At 40.0% G+C, this 27753-nt stretch overlaps 1 protein-coding gene across 1 annotated transcript in view; it reads right to left on the bottom strand.

The window, feature by feature from the left end:
• The window catches only part of KCNH5 (potassium voltage-gated channel subfamily H member 5), a 140051-nt gene that overhangs the window by 50816 nt on the left and 61482 nt on the right, over positions 1-27753 (bottom strand). The window contains exon 8 of the mRNA XM_005417944.2: positions 187-386. Within this exon, the coding sequence (XP_005418001.2) occupies positions 187-386 (200 nt within the window). The remainder of the gene's footprint in view (positions 1-186; positions 387-27753) is intronic.

Here is a 27753-nt window from a genome sequence, read left to right as displayed (position 1 = left end):
AAGGCATACATTCAAAGCAGCAAAACAGTCCACTCTAAAAAGAACCATTTTTTTCCAAACATAGGCATAATAAAGGTGTAGCATGCAGTTAAGAATTTGTTAGTAAATTATAAGCTGCTCTATAGAAGAAAGCACACAATGGACACAAACTCTTGCTATCTAAACTGTTACCTTGGGTACTCATACCTTTTCTGTGTCAATTCCTTTAGACATGGACCAGGTTGAGACAATGTAATCCATGACTCTTTCACTAAGGCCTTTTGGGACTTGATATAATTTTAGGAAATCCCTCACATTGTTCAGCATCTCATGGTACCGGTTGGTGTTGGCATACATTTGCTGGAAAATGGTGGTGACGTTTCCAAAAATAGTTGCATAAAGAAGAGCTGGAAAAAAAAATAAAAATTGAAAATATATATGTATGAGCTAGTAAATGCTAATCATAATTCAAGGTTAATGTCAGAGAATTTTATGTTTTAAACATTAGACATTACATACTTCAGAAAAGAGAAATATTCTGGTATCTCATAATACCAATGTGCTGCACTACTTCTGTTTTTGACATTATCAAATACACAGAAATGTGCCTGTCATTTTTAATAATCTTTGCTCAGATGTACTTTATAGCAGAATTCAGCTATGCATCTCCATATTGCTTAAAAAAATAAAAAAAACCAACTGCAGCCTACAAATGGTAAGAAATAAACCACTGTGAAAGGAAAAAATGCCTTCTATCACTCAGTGCTTAATGTCTTCCCTCTACACAACCCATTTCTACCTCATTCCAGAAATCTCACTTTGTTTCAAACCAATTTACTATTGTACATCACCCCTACGTGAGAGGTGGCATTTTTAAAGCAACATGGTGTTCTCCTAAAACCTATCTAATAAAAGAACTGTACTCCCATTTCACACTGTGATATTTATGTGTCCAGCTAGAAATCAGATGTCGAAGTTCATCACAAATACAGATTCGAACCAAACAGAGTCACACAATGTGTAGCACAAATGAACACAAGATTTCTGTTTAAGGAAACGGAGCAGAATAACAGTCTGTGTGATGTTGCAAGAGCAGGTTTTTCCTTGCTTTTCTGATTGCTGTGTCATATCTGCAAGATACAGAAAAATTTTCTATACCTCTAAATCCATTCAGACATATATCAACACTTAAGAGTACAAGCGTACAGATTATAAATTTAGATGGATGAATGCCACGTGAGTTTTTTTATTTCTTTAGCTTTCTCTGCTCTTTTGGACTTTTGCAGCAGGACAAACCTGATGAAATATCACTTCTCTTAAGTGCAACATCCCTCATCCTTTTGAACAGTTGCTGATTTATCATGCACTCATCTCATCAGGTATGTGAGGGCACAATATCTCTGATATTAGATGTTACTGTAAATCATAATAAATGTATAGAGAAGCCCCAATTACCCCCCAAAATGCTGTTTTTCTGCAGGAGTAGAATTCCTACAACCTCTAACTGCAGCTAGACTGCATCTGCAAATCCCATGCCTACAACCCAGCTGGCCATGCAAACCTACCCAGAGCACACAGTCTGATTGAAAGTGTGCCCTGCAAGACTGGCACAAAGAGATGCAACTCTGTCACCTGCCAGGTTGGAAACAGCTAAAAATGCCATGGAGAAAACAGCTTGTCTGAAGCAACTGGCACCTATTACCTCCTCTTAGCAGAGAGGATTTGTAGAAAACATAAAGCCAGAGAAGAAATTCTAGTTCTGCGTCTCATAATATAGGGTCCCGGAAAAGTTGTACTTAAAAAAACGTTTCTTCAAGAAATTATGGGTGGAATAAATCATTGAATCAAGCACACAGAATCCCTGTAAACACCACCCAGCAATACCTCACTCAGCCAGAATCCACCAGGCTGTGGAGTCTGCACAAACCCAGCATTGTTTCCCCGTTGAAAACCAAAGCCTTCCTTTCCAATTGGAAAGGGTAAAAATGGTTGAGTTCATCCAAATACTCCACTTCTCTCACAGGTTACTGCATAGGGGATCTTTGGCAAAGAGTTGAAGGGAACGTGCTTAGATCTTCACAGCTTTGGAGCTGTGCCTCAAAGGCTCTCGTCACTCGTGGTCCTCCCCCATGCCCACACCCTGCTGAGGGTGGTTTGCAGGTTTTGGGGGGAGAGAAGATTTTTCATATTTTACTTCTGTCTGTAAATCCTCTCCCCATCCCTGTTCTCTACACGATAACTAGAAAAGGAGGTCATTTATAAAAAGCTGATTCTATCATTTTGCAGGCCTTGGTATGCAACAGAAGTTTGGAGACGCTGACAAGCATCTAATGCTGCTGTCACCTTCAAAGGGTTAAGGTTCTCCATCAATAACCCATATTGTCCATAAACAGGAAGTGAAGATTTGTCGGAGAATCTCCATTTAATGAGCAAATATTGAAGTGACAAGTGTGAGTCTTACCCCTCACCTATTCAAAAAACAAAGGCAGATAAGCACTACCAAGGGCATTTCACTTTTGCTGTATTTTAATTATTTTTGGCAGGTAGAATTGGTAGTTAAAACCATGTGCAAAAGGTTCTGAAAGGAAAAAAATAAAATGCTGTGTCTCTCTTTACAGTAAAAGTATTTAAAAAACCTCTAAAGAAATCTCTGAAGTTATTCATACACTTAAAACTCAATAGTTTTAATTCAGTCTCTCCGTTTACAATAAACAGGAGAGACGAGGTTGAGGATGAAATTACCCAATTTCATGAAAAGACTGCTTAGGTCAAATTGCATGTATTCACCTTCTCTTTAATGACTTGAATTTCTCCAAACATTTCCTGTTATGTTCCTACAGTCATGCAACACTCATTAACTCAATTGTTCTATGTGTGTAGATCTGGAACAGTCTTCACTAAATTTTATAGAGATAAATTTGGTGTAATGATGCAGAAATATTTTTTCTCAGTCCTAAAGGTGAGGTAAGTGGTTCAACTCTAATTGTAGTTTCTATTTTTACTCTTAAGTGTGGAAAACCTCCTCAAAATTACATACAAGAACCCAAGTACTATATATTTTTACTTCTAAAATGTTACTACATTCGAACTTTTATAAAACATTTCTGAATGATTTAGCAATGGTGTTACATAAATTTTTTAGCCTATTTAAAAATAAGGAACTTTCTGGAAGAAAAAATGACTCAGACTTACCTAAATAATCCCAAAGCATTTCAGGTATCTTATTATCCTGACTGTGTGCTAAATACATCCAGATAGGAACATCTGCCTTAAGGAACTGAAGGCTTAATTGAGAGATCTGATTTTCCTTACATCCTGGAGTATTATTAACCCAAGCATATACAACGTTCCTCTAAACTGCAATTGTGACGAAGATTAGTGAGGGGGCACCAGCCTCTTCTTCCAAATATCAACCAACAAGACAAGTGGAAATGGCCTCAAGTTGTGCCAAGGGAGTGTTAGATTGGAAATTAGGAAAAATTTCTTCACTGAAGGAGTGTCCAGCATTGGAACAGGCTGCCCAGGGCAGTGGTGGAGTCACCATCCCTGAAGGGATTAAGTGACATGCAGATGTGGCACTTGGGGACTTGGTTTAGTGGTGGGGTGGGCAGTGCTGGGTTAATGGTTGGACTCAATGACCAGAGAGGTCTTTTCCAACTTAAACAATTCTGTGAGGCCATGATCCTGGAAAAATATAGATTTTCATTTTTGCACGTTGAGGCTAGCTGCAACTTCTTCTTCAACTAATTTTTGAGATTAGCTATTCCTGCAAGATTTTTAGGTAAGTATTATTAAATTTCTATCATTCAGGAGCGATTCAATAAAAACTCCAACATACATTTTTTTGCACTGCGTTTGCACAGCCTTATTTTGGTACCGAGAGGGTGGCTTATGTGTACACAGGGGTGGCTGTGAGAAATTGCTGGAAGCTTCCTCCACGTCCAGCAGAGCCAATGCTAGGTAGCTCCAGGACAGATGTGCCACTGGCCAAGGCTGGGCCAGTTAGAAATGATGGAAACACCTCTGGTATCATATTTAAGAATAATAAAGAAAAAAAAAGGAATTGTGCAGATGTGACTGCAGCCAGAGAAGAGAAAGGTGAGAACATGTGACAGGAACAAGGAGGGTGTCTGGCATCCAGACAGGGTCAAACCACTACAATTTACTAAATATAAATAGAGAGAAACCCACTACCCAAATATCTGATTTATGTTTTTAGAAGCTGAGCAGTTTTCTGTTATTTCTTTCCACCTCACATTAATACATTTGCTCAGACTGCAAAATGTTTGCAGGCTCTGTTTGGTGCAACACCAGGCAGTGGCCATCTCCTACATCTCAAACAGCCTTGCTGAGATGCAGCAGTAGCAGCAAAAAGATGCCACTTTCTTAACAGAAATAGCTTTCCTCAGATCCACCAACACATTTCAACCAAGTTACAACTTGGGAGAAAATAATCCTGCTGAGCCCCCTCCCCCATCACTGTTTTACAGCACTTCTTTGATGCCAGCCCCAGCCTCCCACCTCTCCCCCTCAGGGACACTCCTGTCTGCCAGCTGTGCCAGTGAAAGCACCAACACAGCCCCATGGTTTTACAGCTCTTCAAAAGGCCAGCCCTGATTCTAAATCCTTGGCCCCACTAAATATTTTGCTGTTAAAATACTCTCCCCCACCCCAGCAATGTTTTACATCAGTGGTCAATCACTGGTTTTCCCATTTTACCAGGAGATGCCAACACCAGAGCACACTAACTTTTACATTTTTCTTCCAAAACCATCCACAGCATTAACAAAAACTTTCCTCCAATTACTCCTGCAGCCAGATCACTGCATTATCCCAAGACACACAATCCAATGTATTTATCCTCCCATAAGTGTGCATTGTCACACCCACTTTGCAGAGGAGAAGCTAATGGTCAAAGCTCTGGATTCAGCCATGAAATTCAGCTCTGAATTCCTCACCAAAGCCGTCATCTCACTGCTGAAATCAGGGGGGAGTTGCACACAGCTGTGTCTGGTCAAAAGCCCACCATGACTGCAGGTTCCAGTCTGATCCCACCAGCAGCCCGGCCCAGGTGTGTGTCCTGCATTGGGTGGCATTCCTACATCCGACTCTGCAGCCACACGAGGTGCACAGCTCCTCCCTGGGTCCAGCTGACATCCACCCCTGCTTTTCTGGCCCAGCAGCTTCACAGAATTCACACAACTCACAGAATCACTGGATTGGAAGAGACCAATAAAGATCATTGAGTCCAATCCATGCCCCAACACCTCAACTAAACCATAGCACCCAGTGCCGCATCCAGGCTTTTTTTTTAAACTTTCCTGATAGTAAAGTAGTGCAAATCCTAAATTGAGGTAATAGTGGTAATAAAGATAGGCCTGTAAAATCCCTGTTAACATTGAGATTTGCTTGACAAGAACTTAATGAATATGTAAATTAGATGAAAATCAGTAGTAAAGTGTAGGAGCTCCCACTGTTCTTCCCCTTGCAGGGGACACTGCACAGAAGGGAGGGACAGCTGCTTTGGAGGCAGTTGGGCATTTGGCATTCCTTACACATAAATTCTTATTAAAATGAAGGCTTTCAACTGCACTTGTATGGTCAGTCACTAATGTTTAAATGGTGACCCTGTGAGCTTTTTGGTTTTTTTCCATGAGCACACTCAGCTAATGGAACATATTTACTTTAAAGCTCCAATGCCTAACCACCATGCAGATGTGATGACCTGACCACCTGCACTTTTGCACAGAGCTGCAAGCCAAGGCTGGCTGAAATGGTATTGCAAAGCACAGTCTTAAATTAAAGACACCATTGTCCACAGCTATCAGTGAGTCTGGCTTCCAGTCCTGCGGCAGTGATGGACAAGAGCTGGAGTTGGCTAAGGTCATTCAGCAGCACAGACAAGAAAATTCCTCATCTCAACCCCTGAGGATGAGGGACCAAGGGCTCCCAGGTCTGAGGCTAAGCAGCTTCAAATCAGTTTGCACACACATTCCCTGCCCAACATCCCCTTCCACAGCCACGTCAGGTTATCAGATTACTTTGTTCCTTCACTGGAAAACAGTGCCAGCCATCAGAAAGAGAGCCCTGCACAAGCTCAGGGGTTCCTGTTGGTATTTGGATTGAATTTCCTGCATTTCTTTCCATCCGAAAGCTTTACAGGTCTTGGGACTGCCAGGGTCTGCTTCTTCCTCATCACATTAGTCAAGGGTGTTAAGCAACATATGGGAAGGCACAGCCTGAAAAATGGTGGCAATTACACCACAACAGGCAGCAGGGCAAACAGCCGTACCCTGTGTTAATTGAATGGTAAAAACATCACTTTGCTGGAAAAATCCTTATTTTGCAGTGAAAAGACCTTAATTCTAGAATCTTTCCCTCTAAGAGCTCTGAAGTAAAAGGCTGATTAGGGCTTCTTTTACACATTTCACGTGCAATAGAATTTGGGTTTAATGGGTCACAGCTTTTGATGGTGACAGTTGGGGCAGGAATATTTAACTTACCATTTAGCAGAACAGCATGACACAAACACAGATAAGAATTAACTAGTGAAATGAGTGAAACCATTTCTTATAATAATGCTTCATCATGCCTGTTTCTTCAAAAACCCATTACCTCCTTACCAAATGGCACATCTAGCATTTCACACACTGCACAAAGTCCTGGGCAAAGGTAAAAGGTAATTAAAACACAATCACTTCCCTAAAAAAATTACAATGGGTGCAGGAGGAAAGTAGAGAAGCAGAAGGTAACCACAGTTCATTAGAATTACATTCACCATGAATTCCAGCAACTTCTGTGCCTCTAGCACACTTTGCTCCATCCTTATTTATCATCTTCTCCATTTTGAATATTATCTCCAACATTGCCTCGTTTCCATGCAAATCTCTCCAGTATTTCAGAAAAAGCTGAATTGTGTCTGTCAGACAATGATCCACCTATCACATAAATCTTTCTCTTTCCATTCTCCATCAAAAAAATAATCTCAGAGTGCTGTCCTTATTCTTGTTACTGTCCAGAACTAAGACCCAGGGATCAAAACCATCCTGAGCCTTCTTCTTCTCTGTGCCTCAGTGTGTCAAAACTGTCACCAATAACAAGCACAGGACACAAAGGGTCTCCAGCACTACTCAACTGTAGCACAGGAACCAAAGGGATCATCTCAAAGAAAAAGTTTCCTGAGCAAAGTTGGCAGCTGTCAGTATCCCTGTGTGAAATGACTTCACAGCTCCTTGCTGGATTTGAGCCGCGAGGCTTTTTTCTCTTGTTGATTTTTTTTCCCCTTTAATACTTTTAAAGGATTTTTTTCTTAGTGGGACACCAAGTTCTTGTCACATTAAGATGAACTCAGGATAGCAATGTTGCTGGAGGCAGGATGCCAGAACATCACTTGCACACTGAGAACACCACCTAAATTGCCTGTCTTGTTAAAATATAATGGAAAGTTTGTAAACACACCTTCAAAGTACTGCACTGTATGAAAAGATGCTTCTAGCTCTGTGCTCCTGGGCTTTTTTTTTATGTGTATGCCAGTGCAGAAGTTTGTGCTGTATAAATCTGTGTGCTGGTGTGGTTTAGATACTCATAAATATACATATATATATGTACATACACACATACACAGTGTGAAGGTGAATGTACATCATCAGTGGGCTTGGAATTTTGGCAGGTGCAAATTTTCCTTTGAGTCTTCTGATTTGCTCATTCTTTCTAGTCCTTTAAAATCCAATTTTGCTTGTTCATTAACTTAAATGTTTGGTTTTATCTTAGCACAAATAACAAGAATGGATTTGGGACAATTAAAGGAATTATTCCACCTATAAAATACAGACCATGTACAGCCCTGAGAGATGTGGTAAACACCCCTGTTACCACAAGAGTGAGTATTTATACAGTATCTGTCTGAAAATACTAATGAGACAGAGAACAGCTAAAGCAATATTGCTTCTATTCAGTAGAACTCAGTCTGAACTCTGTGTGAAGATGGATTTTTGTGAGCAATTTTAGATTATTTTTAGGAACAAAGTTAAGTACTTAACCCTTAATATTAAAAGCCTCAAATTTGGAGATGATGTTTCCATCCTATTATTTGCAGAGTAATTCTGCTTCATAAAATGACCACAAAACTGCTTCACTGAACTCAAGAATAATATTTCTTACTCATCTAAGTCATCTACAGAAGCACTCTCCCTTTAATTCTCTATCCAGCAAATTCAGCACTTCTAGACAGAGCTTAGTAAACTTTTGTATCCAAAATTTTCTATCTGATGCTGACAGATTAGCTCTGATTAAATTTCTCTTCCCTGACATGTTTGCACTAAAACCAATGAAAAAGAAAGTTTCAAAAAAGTTGAAACAATTCACCTCCAGGTTTTATAGAACTAAAACCATCCACAGCAAAACATTTTTCCTCCAGTCTTTTAATTTTAAGTATTAGAAACCTGAACAACGGAAGAAAATCACATTTTGATGCAAAAAAACAAAACAAAACAAAAAAAAAAAAGAGTCTTAACAGCCTAAAAAAGTGGAACATTCATTATCTTCACACATGCCCTCAGTTTATATTGCAATGGAATATTTTCCACAAAACCAAGCCATGAGTTCCTAGCACACTGCTAGCAATAAGGGCCAATCCAAACTCATTTTTGCCCAATTTATTAGCACCAGATGTCCATTTTATTAGCACATTTGTGCACATGACTGGTGTGAAGCCTGATCCCCACTCCCACACTTGGGCAGAGCTCAGGGCTGGGCCTCAGCACCTCTCCTCTTGTGCTGGAATAATGCTGGTTTTGTCTAAAAAATTTCACACCAACGTTTTCAGACTTTCAAGGTGAATTAGCTTTACTCTGCTTTGATTATCCACTCTGGGAACCTGTCCTCCATGGCAGTATTGATTTAGCTGTGACAGATGCTGAGCTGTCACCAAGCCTGACAGCTTCTTCAGAGCTTCCTCTGCGGCTGCCTTGTAGAACAGCCAATAGCCAAGTGAAAGCCAACTGTGAAAACAAGCACGTTTCCCACTTTTATACTCCATGAAATCACATGTCCTGCTCTGTGCTGCATCCCTCTGGGAGGAGGAAAGAAGCTGGCCTCTCAATTTGGCACTCAGCACTATCAATTAACCCTTTGTGTACTAAAATCACATCATCCACCCCCCTGCCTGACATGTTGGTGGGACTGCGTGTCACAGACATCTTTTATGAAAAATGCTTTCCTTAGGATTTTTCCTCCTGAGAAGCTGAGAGGCCTCAGGAACAAAATGTAAACAATGATTATCTGCTGCTGTGGAATGCAACAGGTAGCTCTTTGATTGGCTGATGTTAGTTGTTTCTAATTAATGGCCAATCACAGTCAGCTGGCTTGGACAGAGAGTCCCAGTCACAAGCCTTTGTTACCATTCCTTCTTTTTCTATTCTTAGCTAGCCTTCTGATGAAATCCTTTCTTCTATTCTTTTAGTATAGTTTTAATATAGTATATATCATAAAATAATAAATCAAGCCTTCTGAAACATGGAGTCAGATCCTCATCTCTTCCCTCATCCTTGAATCCCTGTGAACACCGTCACAACAGCATTTGTCACAGGTCTGTGTCTTAGCAGTCACTCAGAGCTGCCACCAAACCACTTCTTACCAGGGGAGATGGCTCTTTGGGGAAGGTGAATGTGCTTAAGAAAAATGTTTCATTCCCTAAATGATGTTAATTTGAATTCCAGTATATCTGGGGAGTTTTTACAGCACTTCAGAGAACACCTATGGTCTGACAGAGACTCTCTGTGCTCACCTTTGCCAAGTGACACAAAGCACCCTTGTGAAGGGCAAAATGGCAGGCAACACCCCAAAAATGTTTTTGCATTATTCATCAGAGGATCACAAATCCAAATAGTAATATATATTTTTTAATTATTATTTACTTATTTATTTATAAATTTATAAGTAAAACTGCACATCAGCACTCCAAAGGCTATAAAAAGATCTGTGTTCAGGTGAAACAAGCTGTCCAAGTACTGTACTATTCACATTACCTCCACTTCTCTCTACCAGTCCCACAGCTCTGCACTGTTCCCCTCTCCATAACAGCAAAAATAAAAAATATTCCTGGAAACATTGCTAGCACACTGCCCAAAGTCCTGTGCAAAGGTAAATGGCTGCACAGGACTAGCTTGCCATCGATGCTAAAACATTGCTAGCCATCAATGTTGTCCTGGCAGAAAGGGTTTGAGAATATTCAAAAGAACAAGAAAGATTGCATATACTGTCAAACTAAGACAAAAAAAAAGCCAGGTTTTTCATTTTGGCCTCAGTGTATTGCTGAACTCTCCATGACTATGTGAGACTGGAAAAGTATCTTTATTTCCTGGCAGCAGCTCCTGGAGCTCCTCTCCTGCCTGTCCAACTCCTGATCAGCACTTGTTTCTACCTGATTACCTCTCTGTTTTCTTGCTTGCTATTCCAGGAAGAAGATGCTGGAATTAGATTTGCTGCATTTCCATTACTACATTAACACTAATTTCACTGAAGTCAATGAAATTACACTGGTGTCTGGAGAGTGTCTGAGGAGAATAATTGAGTGTATTTTATCACTTTCCTTCCACTTTTTGATGACTGTTTCACGGCATTTTTAAATGTCCCATTTCACTAAAATGCACTCTGCTCTGGGATGCTGCAGTGAAGTTGCTCTGTGGGATCAAGGAGTTCTTGCTGTAAAGCTCCAGAAAGTGCCTGGAAGATGCCAGGGATGGGAACACCGAGATGTGTACAGTGATAAATGTGACAAGCAGCACCAGACTAACTGCTCACCCAGCCAAAACCCATCCCCTGACTGCAGACGCCTCCAGATATTGATGAGAAGAGTTCAAGAAAGAGGGTGCAGAGCGCACTCCTGCCCTGGGCCATTCCTTTCAGGCTTCCACAAACCCAGAGGGCCCAGGGACTACACTCACACCGACCATCTCCACCCAGAATATCTAATACCATTCCACAAATCCATTTCTGGGTTTTTTTTTTCATCACCACAACATTATTTTTTGTGCTATTCTGCAAGCCTGGCTGCTCCAGCCTTTACACTGACCACCCTCAGCCACCCTTTCTAGAAAGTGAGCAATTGCTCCTCTCCATCTCCTTCGCTGTTGCACCACTCTTGATTTTTTTAAACCATCACCCACTCTGTGTTTGCAGCCCTCATGCCATGCCTCATTCCTGTCACCTTTCAAGACACCATTTTTAATCTTATAGCATCTTGCTGCAGAGCAGTGCAGTGTGGTGCAACAACATTAATTTCAATTGCCTGCCCAGGAATCCTATTTGCCTTTTGTTGACTGGTATTGAATATTGCACTGATATTTTCAAGGAACTCTCAGCAGCAAGAGTCAGGTGTCATCCCTCAGTGGGAACTGCTAATTTAGAAAACATTACTGTGTAGGTATAGGTAGCGACTCATTTGTGTGCACTGACACTGAATTTCATCAATTCTTTTCACAATCCTGTGGTGGGATTGCTGGACCAAAACAGAAACCCTGATTTCAGGATTCAGTAGACCTGCAGCACAAGGGACTTTTCTCCTATGCTTCTCCTAAGCTGCATTTAGATACAACTATGAGTTAAAAATAGAAGTCTGTGCAAAATTTAATAGTTTTAAAATTTTTTTAGGTTTATGCCAGTATCACAGCTTAGGTCACAATAATTGGGAAGATTTTATCATCTTTCTACTACAAGCAGGACTGACTATTTCCCAGAGCAGGACAAAGCTGTTCTTGGATGTTACCCAAGAGTGACTAAGACAACCCTGAAAGTCCAGTGAAAATAAACGAGAGATTTGACAGAATAAAAATATCAAGATTTGACCCAACAGTTATAACAGTTATGGGATGGGATATCTCTCAAACATTAACTCTTTAGCAGCAGGAGAAAACATGAATTTCTAAAAGACGTGTTCAGCCCTCCAGTCTGGTAGCCTGAATGTGCCATTAACACTGAACATCTTGCTCTCTTTATTCACACACCTGTGAGATCAGCCACAAATGCAAGAGGTTATTTTCAGTGGCCTTGATGCCTTTGACATATTTGTTCACCTGTTAAGAGCTGAGGGAATGACTGCAGGGTTTCTCCCCCCACTTATTTTGCCAACCTCAGGTGTTTCTCAGCTGTTGCAAGGCGCTCATAGCTGGTCATGTGTGCCAATAATGTCCTTTTTTAGGGACAATTACATCTGAAATTACACACAAAACAGGCATTGCACATAGAATGGAGAGTTTGGCAGTATATTCATGTATTTTGTGCTACTAAACACCTGCAAGTATCACTCACATTGAGCTGTCCTACCACCAACTACTTCTGTAAGAAACTGCTGCAACCCTGCAGGATAGAGTCTTCAAACCCCAGGAAAATGATATTCAACAACCCATCTATTAGCACATCTCTTCAGGCCTTCCAGCCTGCTTCTTCCCAAGCCTCTGCAGTATAGTACATTAATTTTATACTGAACTATTAATTGCAGTTGACTTTGCAAAGCTCTTTTCTTTACATTTTTTATTCAGTTTCGCAAACCTAATCCCAAAGGAGTTCATCTTATTCCCCACAGTTGTTTGATCAAATTGCAAATATTTCCTTTAATCTTTTCAGGCATTCAGATTTATTAACTATGGAGCAGAGCCTCTTCATCTCCTCTACTGATGGTCTGGGAGAAACAATCCTTCACGTATTTCTCATTTTATGCAAGTGCTTGTTCCTGTGAGTACATATTAGTAAGCATAACATTAAAACACGTTTACCTAACCTAAATAAAAACACTTTGAACGAAATTTGCAAGCTAACCTGCTTTAGTCTTTAATGATATTAATCTGAAGTCATTTTTCCCAGAGGTTGTGGTCCATAATTCACTGAGGTCAATAAAAAGTAGCTGCTGATGTTAGTGAGTTTTAGGGTTGGCAATAAACACATACGAGTGTATTTTCCTTTGAGAAGCTGTATGAGAAATTTCCCAAAGGCAGGAGAAAAGGCCTTTGGGACACAATTTTAATTTTCTTCATGCCTATTCATAGTTAGAATTAGGAATAAGAATAATCATCATCATCATTGCACAGTCACTTCACATTTCTCATTAATACATACATTTTACAAAGAAAGGTAAATTATTCAATTTTGTTCCATACTTAAACATTTATGATTAAGTTCCACACTTAATCATTTATGTCAATTGTCCCTGTTCTATTTTTCATTAGGAAATTCAGAATGAAATATTTTATAAAATTGAGACGTGCAGTCTTGGTTTTAAAAATTACTATTTCCCACTTCATTATTTTGCTGCTTTTATTCTATGAAATACGACAAGCTTTAGCAAAAAAAAAAAAAGTAACACCTTAACCTGAGTCTTAGTCTGAATTTGTAACTGCAGAAGACCTTCTAAAGTCAAAGTAGAAGTCAAATGTCTTATTTTTTTTAATATGTTCTACTTTTCCAATATCCAAGTAAAGATTTTTTTAAATAAATTAAGATTTTCTCACATTTTTCCAGCAGAAAAAACAAGGGAAGGGTTTTTTTCATTTCACTGTAGTGTGAAAAAAAAATCTGAATAGCAGAGTAAGAGAATGAGCAAGAGAGGACTTTTCAATTCTCTGGAAAATAGAGACATATTAGTTCGGACGTTAAAAAAACCCCCTTGTGTCTATCAATTCTTTTCCTCAAAATACTAATTAAGAATAAGAATAAATTTTCAACAAAACTAAGGATTTTCCCAAACACTTTTTATTTTATCTGAGTAAGTGAAAAAAAAAACTTGTGGCAAAAACTATCTCATTAACTCCCTTCATTTCTTCCTCCTCTCCAAATCTGCCTTCAGCCTCTGCTGGATTCTTCCAGAAGTGATATAGCTTATTTTTTATTTTGTTTAGTAGCTCAGCTGCCTCCCACCTGACATGACTCTAAGCTGTTTTTCTTCATTTTACTCAATGTTGTTCGTAATTATTTAACCTAATTGATAGGATGCCTCCTCTGGGTAGAGCTGGTTGCTATGACACTGTAAGAAATATTTCTCCATTCCTGGATCTTCCTGAAGAATTTATGCAGAACATCTTCACCACCTCCCTACCTTCGCGCACATCCATAAAAAATAATTAATGAGCTCATCCTTGCAGGCAGATTTCACTGGAATAATAGGGCTAAAACTGGGGTTGGTTTTTTGTAAAGCCTTCTTCTGCTGATAGTGACTGAGACTGCACAGCTTTATGCAATCACAGAATTGTTTAGGTTAGAGAAGACCTTTGAGATCATTGAGTCCAACTCTTCACCCACCACTGCCAAGGCCACCATTAAACCGCAAGTGCCACGTTCACATCTATTTCAAATCCTTCCAGGGATGGAGACTCCACCACTATCAGGACCCAGGACATCCCTCTGGCTGTCCTGAGCAGCCAAGACCCCTGCCAGGGGGGCTCAGAGACCCTGGCACAGAGCCCAAAATGCCTGTGGGTTTGATTATGACCCATGGAGCAAATTAGACCCGTGGAGCAAAACCAACCTTAGATGAAGATCTGCAAGCCACAACAAATTAAGTAGAATGATAGTGAATTTATCACAAGGTGAAAAAGTAGATTTTGGGGTTTTTAGAATGGGGGTTCAGGGGACAAGATGGAGGAATCTGGGCATGTCCAGCCTTTCTCCTTCTTCTTCTTCTTCTTCTTGGCCTTCTTCTTCTGCTGTGATGTTGGCACTTTTAGATTGGTTTAGAGTAGAAGCTCACTGTCTAACATAGGTGATAGGGATTGGAAAGTAATTGTAAACATTGTACACGTAGTTTTTAGTATAAAGACATAACACCATCCTGGGGGCAGGCAGAATGCCTGGAACTGTCCTGCTGCACGGACCTCAGCAGGGCAGGAGAAAATATTTTATAGATAAGATACAATAAACAACCTTGAGACTGAGAACTGAAGAGCTCTGACTCCTTCTTCAAGCTCCGGGCTGGGAAAAGAGACTTCTAACATTCTTGGGGTCACTCTGACCAGCTAGAGAGCCCGACACACCACTGCCCTGGGAAGCCTGTGCCAGTGCTTGACAAACCCTTCCATGAAGGAATTATTCCTAGTATTCAATTTAAACCTCTCCTGGAGCAACTTGACACCATTTCCTTTTCTCCCATCATCTTTTACCAAGGAGCAGAGCCTGACCCCCACCTGGCTGCATCCTCCTGTCAGGGAGTTGTGGAGAGTGATGAGGTCCTCCCTTGAACCTCCTTTTCTCCAGGCTAAACACCCCCAGCTCCCTCAGCTGCTCCTCATCTGACTTGTTCTCCAAACCCTTCCCCAGCTCTGTTCCCTTCTCTACACACACTCCAGCCCCTCCACATCCATCTTGTCATGAGGGCTCCAAAATTGGACACAGGGTTTGAGGGGCAGCCTCAGCAGTGCCCAGCACAGGGGGACAATCACTGCCCTGGTCCTGCTGGCCACACTGCTGCTGGCACAAGCCAGGATGTGAAGGGACATAGGCCATGCTTGATGTGATAAGCCAAGGGCACTCAGAGGAAGGCAACAAGCAGTGAGGTTTGTTCAGCATCCATCAGCATGAGGCAGCCCATGGGGATATGGTTTAGGAGACAAGCTGGGTGACAGCTGAGTGCTTTTGCAAAGCCCCCCCATCATTCACATCAATTAAAAACATGGAAGGAAAAAAATGCAATTTACACTACACAGATGCCTAAGATGGAGCCTCACCCTAAAGGGTCAGGCAAGCTTCCTGAATTTCCAGCAATGTGATTTAAGACAGTGCATGTCAGAGCAGACATGAATGGCTGAGATGATTTCCAGGGCTCTGCAGCTCTCAAGGAGCTGTACAGCTCCAGAAAAAGGGCCACATTGAGAGGAGTTCCTGCAAAGAGCAGGAGCTCCAGATTAATTTGACATCTTACTTAGAAGAGTGGTCCTTGGTAAAAGTTCCCTTCAATTTTAGCAACCCCAACCTCTCCTGTCTGGTCCCTATATCATTCCAAACTTTAATCCCAATTTTCTCACAACCTCCTCTACCTCCTGACCCAGACCTTTCCAACCAGGAAAACATAATTTGAAAATTAATTTGAAAACATGAAATGAAGCCAAAACATGTTAAGTAACCCCCAAGCAGCATTCACAGCTCAATCCCTACAGTCCCTTTCGGCCTGGCTTTGGACAGTGATCACACTGCTGATATTCCAACCCTCTGGGCAATTATGAACAGTTTAGAGGACCACAGTTTGTATCTCAGGCAGTCAGAAATGCACAGCATGGACATAGTGTATTTGTCCTTGTGAATGTCTCTAGCAAAACAGAATATTAACTATATTCATTATTTTTACTTACACACACCACTGGAGTTGTGGTTCTGCTCTTCAAAACTATGCACTCAATACTGCAGAAATTATACAGATTGGGAATAGCCAAGCTTTGCACAGAAAGAAAAAATCCATTTATTTTCATTTATACATTATTAAGAAACTTGCTGAGCAAAACCTGCTTTTATTGTTGTTGATGAGGATTCATTCACAAGGCTAGGATAAAAAGCTAATGAAAACTTAAGGAAAAAGTCAAATTCAAAACTGTATCTGAAGTCCTTGATGTTATCTCCCTTTCACACTTCAGAGGCATAAGGCTATTATGAAATTCCACTTTTTAAATTATTATTTGGGCCAGATTCATACCAGATTCAATAACTGATTTATTCAGCTAATATATTTATTTTCACTTGTGAAACATTTCTGAGTGCTGCAACCAAAGTAACAGCAAATTAAAATTCTCAAAAGTTACAATTTCCTGATTATAATTACTAAGAGCTTGCCAATCTCCCGTCTCATTGACACAAAATGAATTTACAGTCCATTTCCAGGTTCCTCCCCTACAAGCAGTCAGCCAACAGCAAGTATTTCAAAGAACACAGACTCAGAGGAGGGTGTGAGGGTGAGAAATGATCCTTTTGACCCTGCTCAGAGCCCACAGATAATTTAAGCAAACCTGTGCCTACCCCATAAAACTCCTGCCACAAGCAGACATGGCCATTAATTGCTCCATAATTTGATAAGTTAAATAAATTAATATGACCAAGACATTAATGAAGCACACATGGCAAAGCATGTCCCCTCATGGTCTCCTAATTAACAGGTACCATATATATTTTTATATTTGACTTTGCAATCTCCCTCAAAAATATGTAGAGATTGATATGGCTCAGATTTTCTTCTTCTCAGGAAGCTTTGATTTTGAGGCCAAATGGGAAAGAAAGAATAATTTTTAGATTTAAAAACTGTGGGCAGGTGGGGGTGGGTTATGGTGATATCGGAATTAAAATTAAATTGGTTTTGCACTATTTTATATTCCACTAGGTAACATGAGACAATAAAAAACTCAAAGCTAAGTTAGGATGGTTAATGACAAAATTGATAGGTCAGTTTGTCCCATATGGAATTTACCAGCTCATAATGGAATGAAGGGGACACAGAGTGCTAACAAGGTTTTAAAAGATATTTTGGCAAGATCAGTTAAATGCCTCCTTTTTTGACAAATTAGCTTCTTGTATTGAAATAATATTCTCCCTCAAAGATTTTAACTGGCTTTAAGAATCTCCCAATTTGTTTCTTAGGAAGGGGTTTCTGCAATGCTCCAATGGTATTTGCATTCAGGGCATTCAGACTCACAAGGGCCACATGGAATATCTGTGGATTGAATCTCATGAGGATGTTCAGGCCAGTTACCACTGTGGCACAGTCCAGTACTAAATTACTACAAGCAATTTGAAAGCAATTGTTCATCCAGTACCTTGATTTTTCTTAATTACTAGAAAAAGAAAACCCTTCTCTTTTTGATCTCATGATCCTCACATGGGCAGAGATGACATCTGGGAAAGGGTACTGAGCACATTTACCATGACTGATCCCCACATGATATTTTTCACTTTCCTTCAGAGAAAAATAAAAAATAGAACTTCTCAGTGCCAACTTCTAAAAATACACAGCACAGTCTTTCAGAAGCAAGTCTATTTCTCACTATGTTTCACCTACTTTATTTCAAATAGAAACTGAATCATTAAAACTCTTTGTTAAAATCATGACAGGGGCAGCACACCTGTCCACAGAGGAGCACTGGCTTTGTCCTCTGCATGGATCTAAAAGATGACTTAATGCTGTCACTGTCACTGATGAACTGGTGGCTCTGGAGGCTGTTCACCAGCCCTTTGTATCCAGCAGTTGGTCAGAGAAAAGAACATTACCCAGCACTTTCTTTTCCTAACTAAAAATAATTTCTAACAGGTTCTAAATTTATGGGCTTTACATTTAAATGACAAAAAGACAAGAAGAATCTGTATTAAGTGTAATGTCTTCTATTCAGAGAAGAGTGACAATAGACGTTCAGGAGGGAAAAAAGTTACATAAAACTGGAATCAGAAGAATCAAACTCCAGTGATTGCAGCAGTCCTTCCCTATGAGCTGACAGAACTTTTAAACAGTCCCTGGCTGGAAAGGGAAAGGAAGGGAATGGAAAAGGGTGAAAGATGAAGAAGGAGGACTGAGGCTAGACTGAAAATATTTAATATTTTTTCCTGCTGTTGGTAGTAACGGTTTTAAAATCTTTTTACCTTTGCTACATGAACTTCTCATGATCCATTCAAAATCGATACAGAAAAGCTGCCACCTATTTTGAGAACCCAAAAAGTGTCTGTATCCTGACAGTTTGACATTATCTGCATTGTTGGAGGTGCTGAATTAACACCACTCTGACAACAAAACCTCCTGACTGACTCCTTTGCCCCAGGCAACTGCAGAGACGTTTCTGGGAGTTGTGCATTGATTTTAGCACCAGCAGAAGTAAAGAGGAAATGAAAGGGAAAAGGCAAAAGAATTTAGATAGTGCTTTGCTTTGCTAGCCAAGCACTATTTCTGACTGAGAAAAGAAATGACAAACTGGGTGATCAAAGATTTTAAGAAGTCAGCTGCACTGGGATGGCAAACACAGGTGCAATCTTCTCCTCTCTGTCCGTATCCACAACAAGCACCTGACCGTGGTTATTTTAAGCTGCCTGTTTTCAACTTTTCTTCTCAAGAAACGTACTATAGCTTCTGCTTTTCCCACAAATAGCAGTAAACATGCAGTGAAAGGCATTTGACAAATAAAAGCCTATTACTTATGCAAAAAGCATACCTTTTTAAAAAAGGCAAAACATTATCTTCATTTTCTCCCTTCTTCGTAAGAAGTATAAAATGGCTACAGCGTTCTCAGATGTTTTTCAATTGCTTGTTAATGTACTCAACTGTTTGTGCAAAAGTTGAAAAATAAAGCCTTCAAAAGTAGGAAGCATTTGCACAAAAATACCATCTTGATAATTTGATTTTTTCCAAGAAGCAGGCTTTTTTTTTTTTCCAAGTCTTTTAAAATACCAATTTTGGAAGAAGCACTCCATTTAAAAAATTTTACTTTTTCTCCTAATGCAATTATGTAATTGTATTAAATGCTCTTAGTCACAGAAATTTTTTTTTAAAAAAAAAGAACCAGGGGCGGGGTACTGCAGGCAAAACTGGTCTGTACGGGCAGCTTTGCTGTGATGCCAGAGCATTTCAGCATAAACATTCAGGACGCAGAATTTCACTTGGATGAGTGCCGTGCAAAGTGAAAACTGAATCATTGTTAGGGTCTTTGGACAGCACGGAACAGAACCAGAGAAAAAACAGAAGCAGAAAACAAACTTTAAGAATAAATTCTGATGCCTGCATCATTGTTTTGCAATAAGGACTAACCCTGGAATTACTCAGAACCATCAGCTGCTTCTCTTTTTAATCTAAATATTCCCAAGTCACCTTGAATGCTGCTTTTCTGCAGAGAGTGAGAGGCTCAGCAAAGATCTGGGAGGGACCAGGCAGGAGGACCTGCAATCAGTGAAGGTTGCAGAAAACTTGGAGGATGTGGGAAAGGGTTCAGAAGAGTGGCCAGGCTTGGTCCTAGATGAGTGACTTCACCTGGGAGGGAACACCTGGGGAAGAAACAGGCAGGAACCCAGGGCAGGAAGAGGGATAAGCTGAAAAGGTGACCTGGAACCTCTGGAGGGTGAATGATGAGGAACTGAAATCCCTCAGCCCACAGATGGTTCCTCAGGGAGATTCTCCTAGGGCAAGAGATGCCCAGCTCCCCCTCAGGAGCCAGGGGAGGGCAGTGACTCTGCCATGGGGAATCACCTCTGGCTCCTGTCAAAGAGCAGCTTCTGGCTCCAGCTGCCCTTGTGGGGCTGGGTCCCAGATGGGCAGGGGCTCCTGGCAGCCACCCTGCCTCATAACCTTCTGCTCATGGGATTCCCAACATTTAAATACTCACTGTGTTCAACACTACATCCTTGGCAAACTCATCTGGCCATTTCCATAGTTCTGCCCTATGCTCCCATGCAGGGAGCAGGGAAAAGTCTCCTTTTCCTGGACAGAATTTATAAGGTTTGTAGCTTCAGCCAGTGCTTTGAAGATTTGTCATGGTGGGGCATTTTTGTAACCTCTGGTGTTCATCCTGCAAAACAAATCCTTGGAGAAAATCCTGTGGATCCAGTTTAGCTGTCCACATTCAGTCACCCTTGAAAGTGGGTATTTATTTTTGTCTTCAGATAACACTCCAAAGCTAGTTTCCTTTCACTAATACATCTCTATTAAATTTCTCTGCTAATTAAAGAAGCCAAGGCCATAGCTAAGGAATTGAAAAGTACTCTAATGGAATTACTACTCTGAGGTGGCTTGAATGTCATAATTTCCTTCTCCAAACATAGCAAAATCTTGACAATCACCTTAAAGACAAAGAGCAAGAATAAATGCTGCTGGCTTTTTCAGGGGAAATATCATTATGGATATTAACACCTTCTGTGGAAACAGTAATACAGGCATTAAATATAGCAGCCTCAGTGACTGAAATGCCTATAAAGCATCTGCCACAAGATAAAGCATAAAGAAAACTCTGGGCTGAGAACCACCCTGGGAAACTGCAATTAAAAATCTCCAGCATAATTAAGCTAAGGCTTCCATCAGACTACAAACCCTCTAACTTTATAGATTCCTACAACAGTCCATTCCAACTCTTCTTCGTATTTAAGAAATTATTATCTAAGCTACTTTAACATCAGGTTATGCGGCATTTGTGGTTTTGTCATAATATCAAAGCTTCTTTTCACTGCAATATTCCTATAAAAGAGGGATTCATTCTTTGCACTATCACATCATCTTAGGGAGGAGGTTAAATGATCCCTCAGCTTTACCCAGTGAACAAGGACAGGTTGAAGAGACAGACCTATCTAACATCAGGTCTCTTGTCTCTCACACCATCACTGCTTCTGCATTTAACAAATGAAATACAACTAAGACAACACTAAAATGTAGGGTGCACTGACATTCTTGGTTTTGGGGAATTTTTCCAAGGGTTTTTTTGCATTACAGCTCTTCCAATGTATCATTGAGAGTCAGTGTACTGTCAGGTATTTAATGTTTAAATTGCTGAGGTTGTGGAGTGGATACAGAGCTGGCATTTAATTTTTTTCAAAGAGGAAGGAAACAAAAAAAAAAGGAGAGGTGGAAGAATAGCAGACAAAATCTCCTCTTTAATTAAAACCAGTGGTATTTAAATAATAATTGGGATGATAATTTGCACTGATGAACTTTACCCCAAGTCAGGCAAGACTAAGAAACAGAGTCATTGGGATAAAAAGGAAAGAGAGGATGTTCAGGAACAAATTTGGCAATCCATTTCCTCCTCTTTTTTGTTTGATACTCTTGATGAACATCCTGTCAGCAGTTTTAGTATGTACCTCTAGAGCTGATCAAAAGCTGGGATAAGCAAATGGAGAAGTTGTAAAGAAGTAATCTGTGGGTTTTCCAGCAAAGTGAGACTAAAAAATAAACCAGCATTTGAAAAATGCCTTCCTGCTGTCAGTAGGAATAATTGCTTAGCAGTAGTTGAGCACCAAACCCCAAATTTACTCAGATTAACCTCTTCCCCTCTACATCTTCTGCAGAAAGTGGAAGACAAACCAGATCTTCACAGGGCCCAGAAAACAAATGACTGCAATGCTGAGCTCAAGGCTATGCTGAAAACCAGCTCTAGGCCACAGCTGCACAACAGAATATCCTTGCAAAGCTGCTTGTGTGGATGCTGGGAGCCATTCCCAGCCTCCTGCACTCACTCTGTCCTTGGAAAATCAACCCTGAGTATCAACCCTGAGTATCAAGGGTGTCACAGGACCTCCAAGCCTTACTGTGCTTGCCAGCCACTGGACTCACCACAGACAAACACAGAGCAACTTCCCAATCAAACTTACAAATAGCATGATTATTTCCACAGAGTGAAAGACAAAAGGAAACAAAATAAAGAAAGGGACTGAGCACTCAAAGTGACAAAATGTAAACAGCAGATGGTTTTACATAACTGGCAAAAAGGGAAAAGTAAAGGAAAAAACCCAAACCTTCATTAAAGGGGCTAAAATATTGTAGATTGAAGTCTCATTTTAAAAATTGATGCATCCTGGGAAGCTGAAAAGCTCAAAAGGAGAGAAATTTTAGGATGTACATCTTTCATCTCTCCATCCTCAGCCTCTGCTCAGTGCTGGCCAGTAAATCCATATCCCTGCCTGGGTTCAAATACAGGCACAGCACACTCAAACCCAAACCTTCCAGGTACTCTCTGAGCCTCAACATCCATTTCTTCATTGCAAATCTTCCTAACTCAAATCCTCCCAGAGGACACTGCTGCAATAATATGATAATCACGTTTACAAGACTCATCACAGGAGTAGTTTAATGTTCATCTAAGCCAATGATGCCCCTGGTAAGGTGACTTGCCATTGCTTGCCAACATTTCCTGCCCTGAATGTCTCACAATAACTCCTGAGATCAGAAATCACTGGTTGTCCTTTGGAATGTTTTTGGTTATGTGCATGAAAGCATTTTCTAATTCTCTTCCCACCATGTCAGCCTTTAATCAGAAACAAGGTAAGAAGGCACTGTACCAGATTCAAAGATGTGCTTACACAAAACTCCACTCAACCTGGAGCCCTGGAGTGGAATTAGCAAAGGGATTAACACCACGTGGTTGAGAAACAGAATTTCTGATGGAATTAGGATCCCGAGGTAAAGGAATAAACTTCTGGAGGAGGAGGAGAAAGTGCCTTGAAATTCCCCCCTGCATGCTCCAAGCAGAATACGCTGTCCCTCTCTTTTCCTTCTTTCCCCACTGCATTTTTTTTTCAGGTCAATAAAAGAACTGACAGACTGAAAACTCAGAACATTTCAGTCTGGCTATGTTGGTTGTTTTACTTATGGAAATTTTAGAACTGAAATGCACTTATTTAATTATAAATAAAAGAATGCACTGTCCTTTTCACGAAGGCACTTCCACTGCAAAGAAGCCCCTTGCACAGAACAGCCACTCCAGTTGCACCCAGATTTTAACATGAACCCAGGTCACTATTGACACTCCCAAGTCTGGAGCCTTCTTCTTCCATGAGGTCTGGATGAGGAAAATCATACTTCTCTGCCATTTTTCCCTTTTCCCTACTCTCTCTGTAGTTTTGCTCATCCTTTGCTGAGGTGAAATCTCAGGGATCTGCATAAAACACATAGAAACGAGCTCTGCCAATGCAGCCACTGGAAGGAGGAGGCAAACTGAATCTTCCTCCTTGGAGAATTTAGCACAGCTATTTGGTACCACAGCTATTGGTATTTCCTTAAAAGTGGGAGTTCTTTGCTTCTGAAATAAGTTTGCTGTACTCTCTATTAAGTGCTTGATTAATGGACAGCTCTGTAGGTGGTGACTACAAAAAGGTGGGAGTCTGTCCTTTGTGTGGGAAAAGTGTGCATCAGATTTTCCAGTGAAAAATGGGCAAGATTAAAGCCAAAGCAAACAGAATGACTGCTACGAAATGGGCCCAAAGTGCCTCTTTAATAGATGTTTAAAATGTCTCCAATATTCTGTACTTAAAGACTTTGACAACATAATTCTGTGAAAAAGCTTATTTATCCTGCATAAAGAACACAGAGCACTCACCTCCCAAAGGAAAGAAAATACTTATGGCTGTTGCTGTGATAAATGTTTCAGACAACGGCAGAATCTCTCTCCTCTGCCAGCACAAAGAAACACAGGGAGGAGACCTCACATCCCAACTCATTTACATGGATAGGGTTGGAAAAGAGGAAGAAAAATTCCTGACCATAATTAATTTTAACCTTTTCTAATTTCATCATGATTCATGTTCAAAAATATTTTCATTAACTAATCCATACACTACTGAGCTACATACTTAGCCTAATTAGATTACAGAAATGGTTTTAAATCGGGAAGGTTTAATTAGCAGCAATTATTTCCCATGTTCCATGCTATTTCCACTGCATGATGGGATCACATGGATTATTTCATAGCAAAACAAAAAAAAGGTATTTTTCTTGCAATTACATATTTTACTGTGATGCACAACAGAGGTTTTTAGAAACAGATCAGCCATAAAAAAATAACTTTGAGTTGAGAGATACTCACTTTTACATCTCAACATCACAAATACACCCTGACTAAAGCCAGCTTCGTGAGAGGAGAGAGGAGAGAGGAGAGAGGAGAAGAGAAGAGAAGAGAAGAGAAGAGAAGAGAAGAGAAGAGAAGAGAAGAGAAGAGAAGAGAAGAGAAGAGAAGAGAAGAGAAGAGAAGAGAAGAGAAGAGAAGAGAAGAGAAGAGAAGAGAAGAGAAGAGAAGAGAAGAGAAGAGAAGAGAAGAGAAGAGAAGAGAAATTTCCTTGTTTTATGGAAAGGATCAGCCCCCAAGATAACACACTCCATGTTCTACCTTGTCACAAAGTGAGCTGAAATTGTTATCATGTTGCATAGCTGAGCCCATACATCCTGTAGGTTTTCCCTTGTTGTCAAAACAACAGGGATAACATGGACAACAGGATTTTGCCCTGGGACAACACAGATGGCCTGATCCCAATAGCCAAACAGAACTCCATGGTTGTGCCACAACAGCAATATGGGGAGAAAGATTAGGAAAAATTTTAATTACTATCTTCACAGAAACCATTTCAAGAAAAACAGCATATGAGGATAGAGTCTCTGAGGATAACAACAGAATAATTGACAAAACATCTCAATCTGATCTGTGAGACACCCAAACAGCTTAAATGGAATTGAGTAAAGTCCGTTGCTTAGTACTGGGTTCTGAAATGAACTAACAGAATCAAAACCTAAGAAATGGATTTGTCAAAAAATTAAATCTGTCCTTATTTTGTACTCTCAACCAAATCTACTGAGTAGGATATTAATTTTCTTGATATTTTTATTTAGGTGTCTCGAATGTGAAGCAACTATAAAACGAAGGAAAGAGGATATTGCAAATATAGAGCTGATTGCCAAATTTAATTTGGGGCAGGAAATGGAAGTAAGGCAATGCTATGTCTCACAAACGTATAGTCAGCATTGGGGTTTTTTTTAATTAAAAAATAAGAAAGTTAAACTATCATCTGCAGACTGAACACTGCATTCCCCAGCTGAGACAGTTTCACCTCCCACTCTAAACTTCCTTCCTTTCGTCAGACTAATTTGTTTTGGCCTGATATTTTCCAACGTCAAGGTGAATGTTCCAAAGAAATCTGAGGGAAAATTATTTTGGCTGGTTTTGATCTGTTGTAGCTCTACATGAAAAATACAGACTTTTTCATCAATTTTTGGAAGTATGTCTAAGAGCAACAGCAGCTATTGGCACACACACCTCAAATTCAATGCAATTTTTGATCACAGCAGGATAAAATGCACATTAAAAAAATTGGAAATATCCTTCTAATATGAAAAGCATTCAAAACCAACATTTGTTCATCTACAGAAGAACTGGATTTATTGTGGATTTTTTTAAACTTAATCCAAAATGTTTCAGACAGAAACAGGTCGAAAGAACAAACAAACCAAGGAAATCTAATGCAGAAAGTGCAAAGCAATATAAAAACTGAAACCAGTGAGACTGTGGTTTCCTGTTCTTTATGAAACAAAAAGAAGTGTCTAATATTAATTTACTCTTAAGGCTTAGCACTCCAAGATCTCATGCTCAGAGGTCAGGGGCCTCTGAGTGGTAGCTTGATGGCTTATTAACCTTGCTATTATCTCACATTTCCTTTTTGTGACTAATATTTCTGTGTTGTTTTGGAGAGCAAAAGGAGAGCAAGGAGCAGATCCTAAACCAGTTTGAAATGTTCTATATTGATTGCCATGGGAAAGGCTTACAGAAAATAGGGACATGATGTTAAAGCCAAGATCTCTCTGACAAGGAATGGGACATAAAACTCCCCAAAGCTGTGTTAGTGTTTTCAATATTTGCATATTATCCTATATAACTCCCATTTCCAGTGTCTGTTAGGGGACTTTGGCATATTTATAGCAGATAGCTGTTGTGGCTCTGCAATGTCAGCCAGGTATTTCTTGCCATTCAACTAAATAGCATTGGCTCTGCCTAAAACACGTTACTCATCAATTTAAAAGATCAGGATGTATCAGACCATTGCCTTTATGCCTACATATGTTCATCACATTTGTCTGAGAAGCATGAGACAGGGACTAATTTCAGCACAAATCTGTACAGTTCCCATGTACCCTGGCTATAATAATCCTGGAACTATTTACCATGGAACAAACTGCTCCTGGTAGAAAGAATTGCCTCCAGCCCTACTTGTTAGGCTCCATCCACTGAAGCAAAACAATGTATGTATGTATGTATTTTATTATTTTTTAAATTAAGATGAACTACAAGGTTCATCTGATTTATTCCCACAAATGCTACAGCCCAGGCCCATGTGAGCTATGATGGAATATCCTGACTGCAGACAATTAGGACACCCACAGCAATGCACAGTATCCTACATTTACCTCTGCCTTCACCTCAGCTTTTAAGCTTAGACTGGCAGAGATTAAATGTCTCCTGCACTCTTTGAACTTAACCCAAAGTCTGAACCAGTTATGTGGAGTCAGCTGCAGAAATTCAGATTAATTCGGTGCAGTCAGATGGCATTTTTACTTTTTTTTCTTTTGATTCCTGGAATATTGTAATTTGCTTTTCTTTGTTCCCTGTAGCTCATAATATGGTTTGGTAGGCACTTTACAAAAACATGTGGAGTTCCTGCCCCCAACCATTTAACATTAAACCAACAAATCAGTGTGGGTTTGGAGAGGAATAAAGCACCACAATATTTATCAAACATCACAGTTCACAATTCTAAGAAATGTCAGATCTGGAAATTAAACCAAAAAGTTTGACTTTCCTGGATAAAAGCCTCAACCTTTAGACACCTCTACCCAAAATCTCTTGTTTCTATATTAAACATTGCCAATTAAAAGCAGCCACAGCTTTTAATGTACACATGAAAACACATCAGTAAACAACCTCCATGTGTTGACATTACACCTGAGCATGCCTTGCTGCTGCAATTATAACCTGACAGACAACAAACTTATGAGATAGTCTGATTAATTCTGACATTCTCATTGTAGCAACACAAAAGCCATTAAAGATATCATGCCACTGCAGAGATGTCTGTGTCACTTTGACACAATGATCTGCCTTCATCCACAGCAGAAATTTGGTTAGAAACAGTAGAGCAGCACACAAAGGAACAAAGGGATAAATGCCTTTTGCAGAGATAAAGAACAGAGGACTCTGTTCCCTTTGAATTTCTAATATTTCAGCAAACATCCCCTTTGTTGCCTTCTCAGCTGGCTGAAAATGGATTAGAAGGTGAGGATGTATAACTTCTCCATGGCCCATTATT

The sequence above is a fragment of the Geospiza fortis genome, unplaced genomic scaffold, assembly GCF_000277835.1.
Source record: "Geospiza fortis unplaced genomic scaffold, GeoFor_1.0 scaffold23, whole genome shotgun sequence".
NCBI classification, from domain to species: domain Eukaryota; kingdom Metazoa; phylum Chordata; class Aves; order Passeriformes; family Thraupidae; genus Geospiza; species Geospiza fortis.
This window is presented reverse-complemented; position numbering and strand designations above follow the sequence as displayed.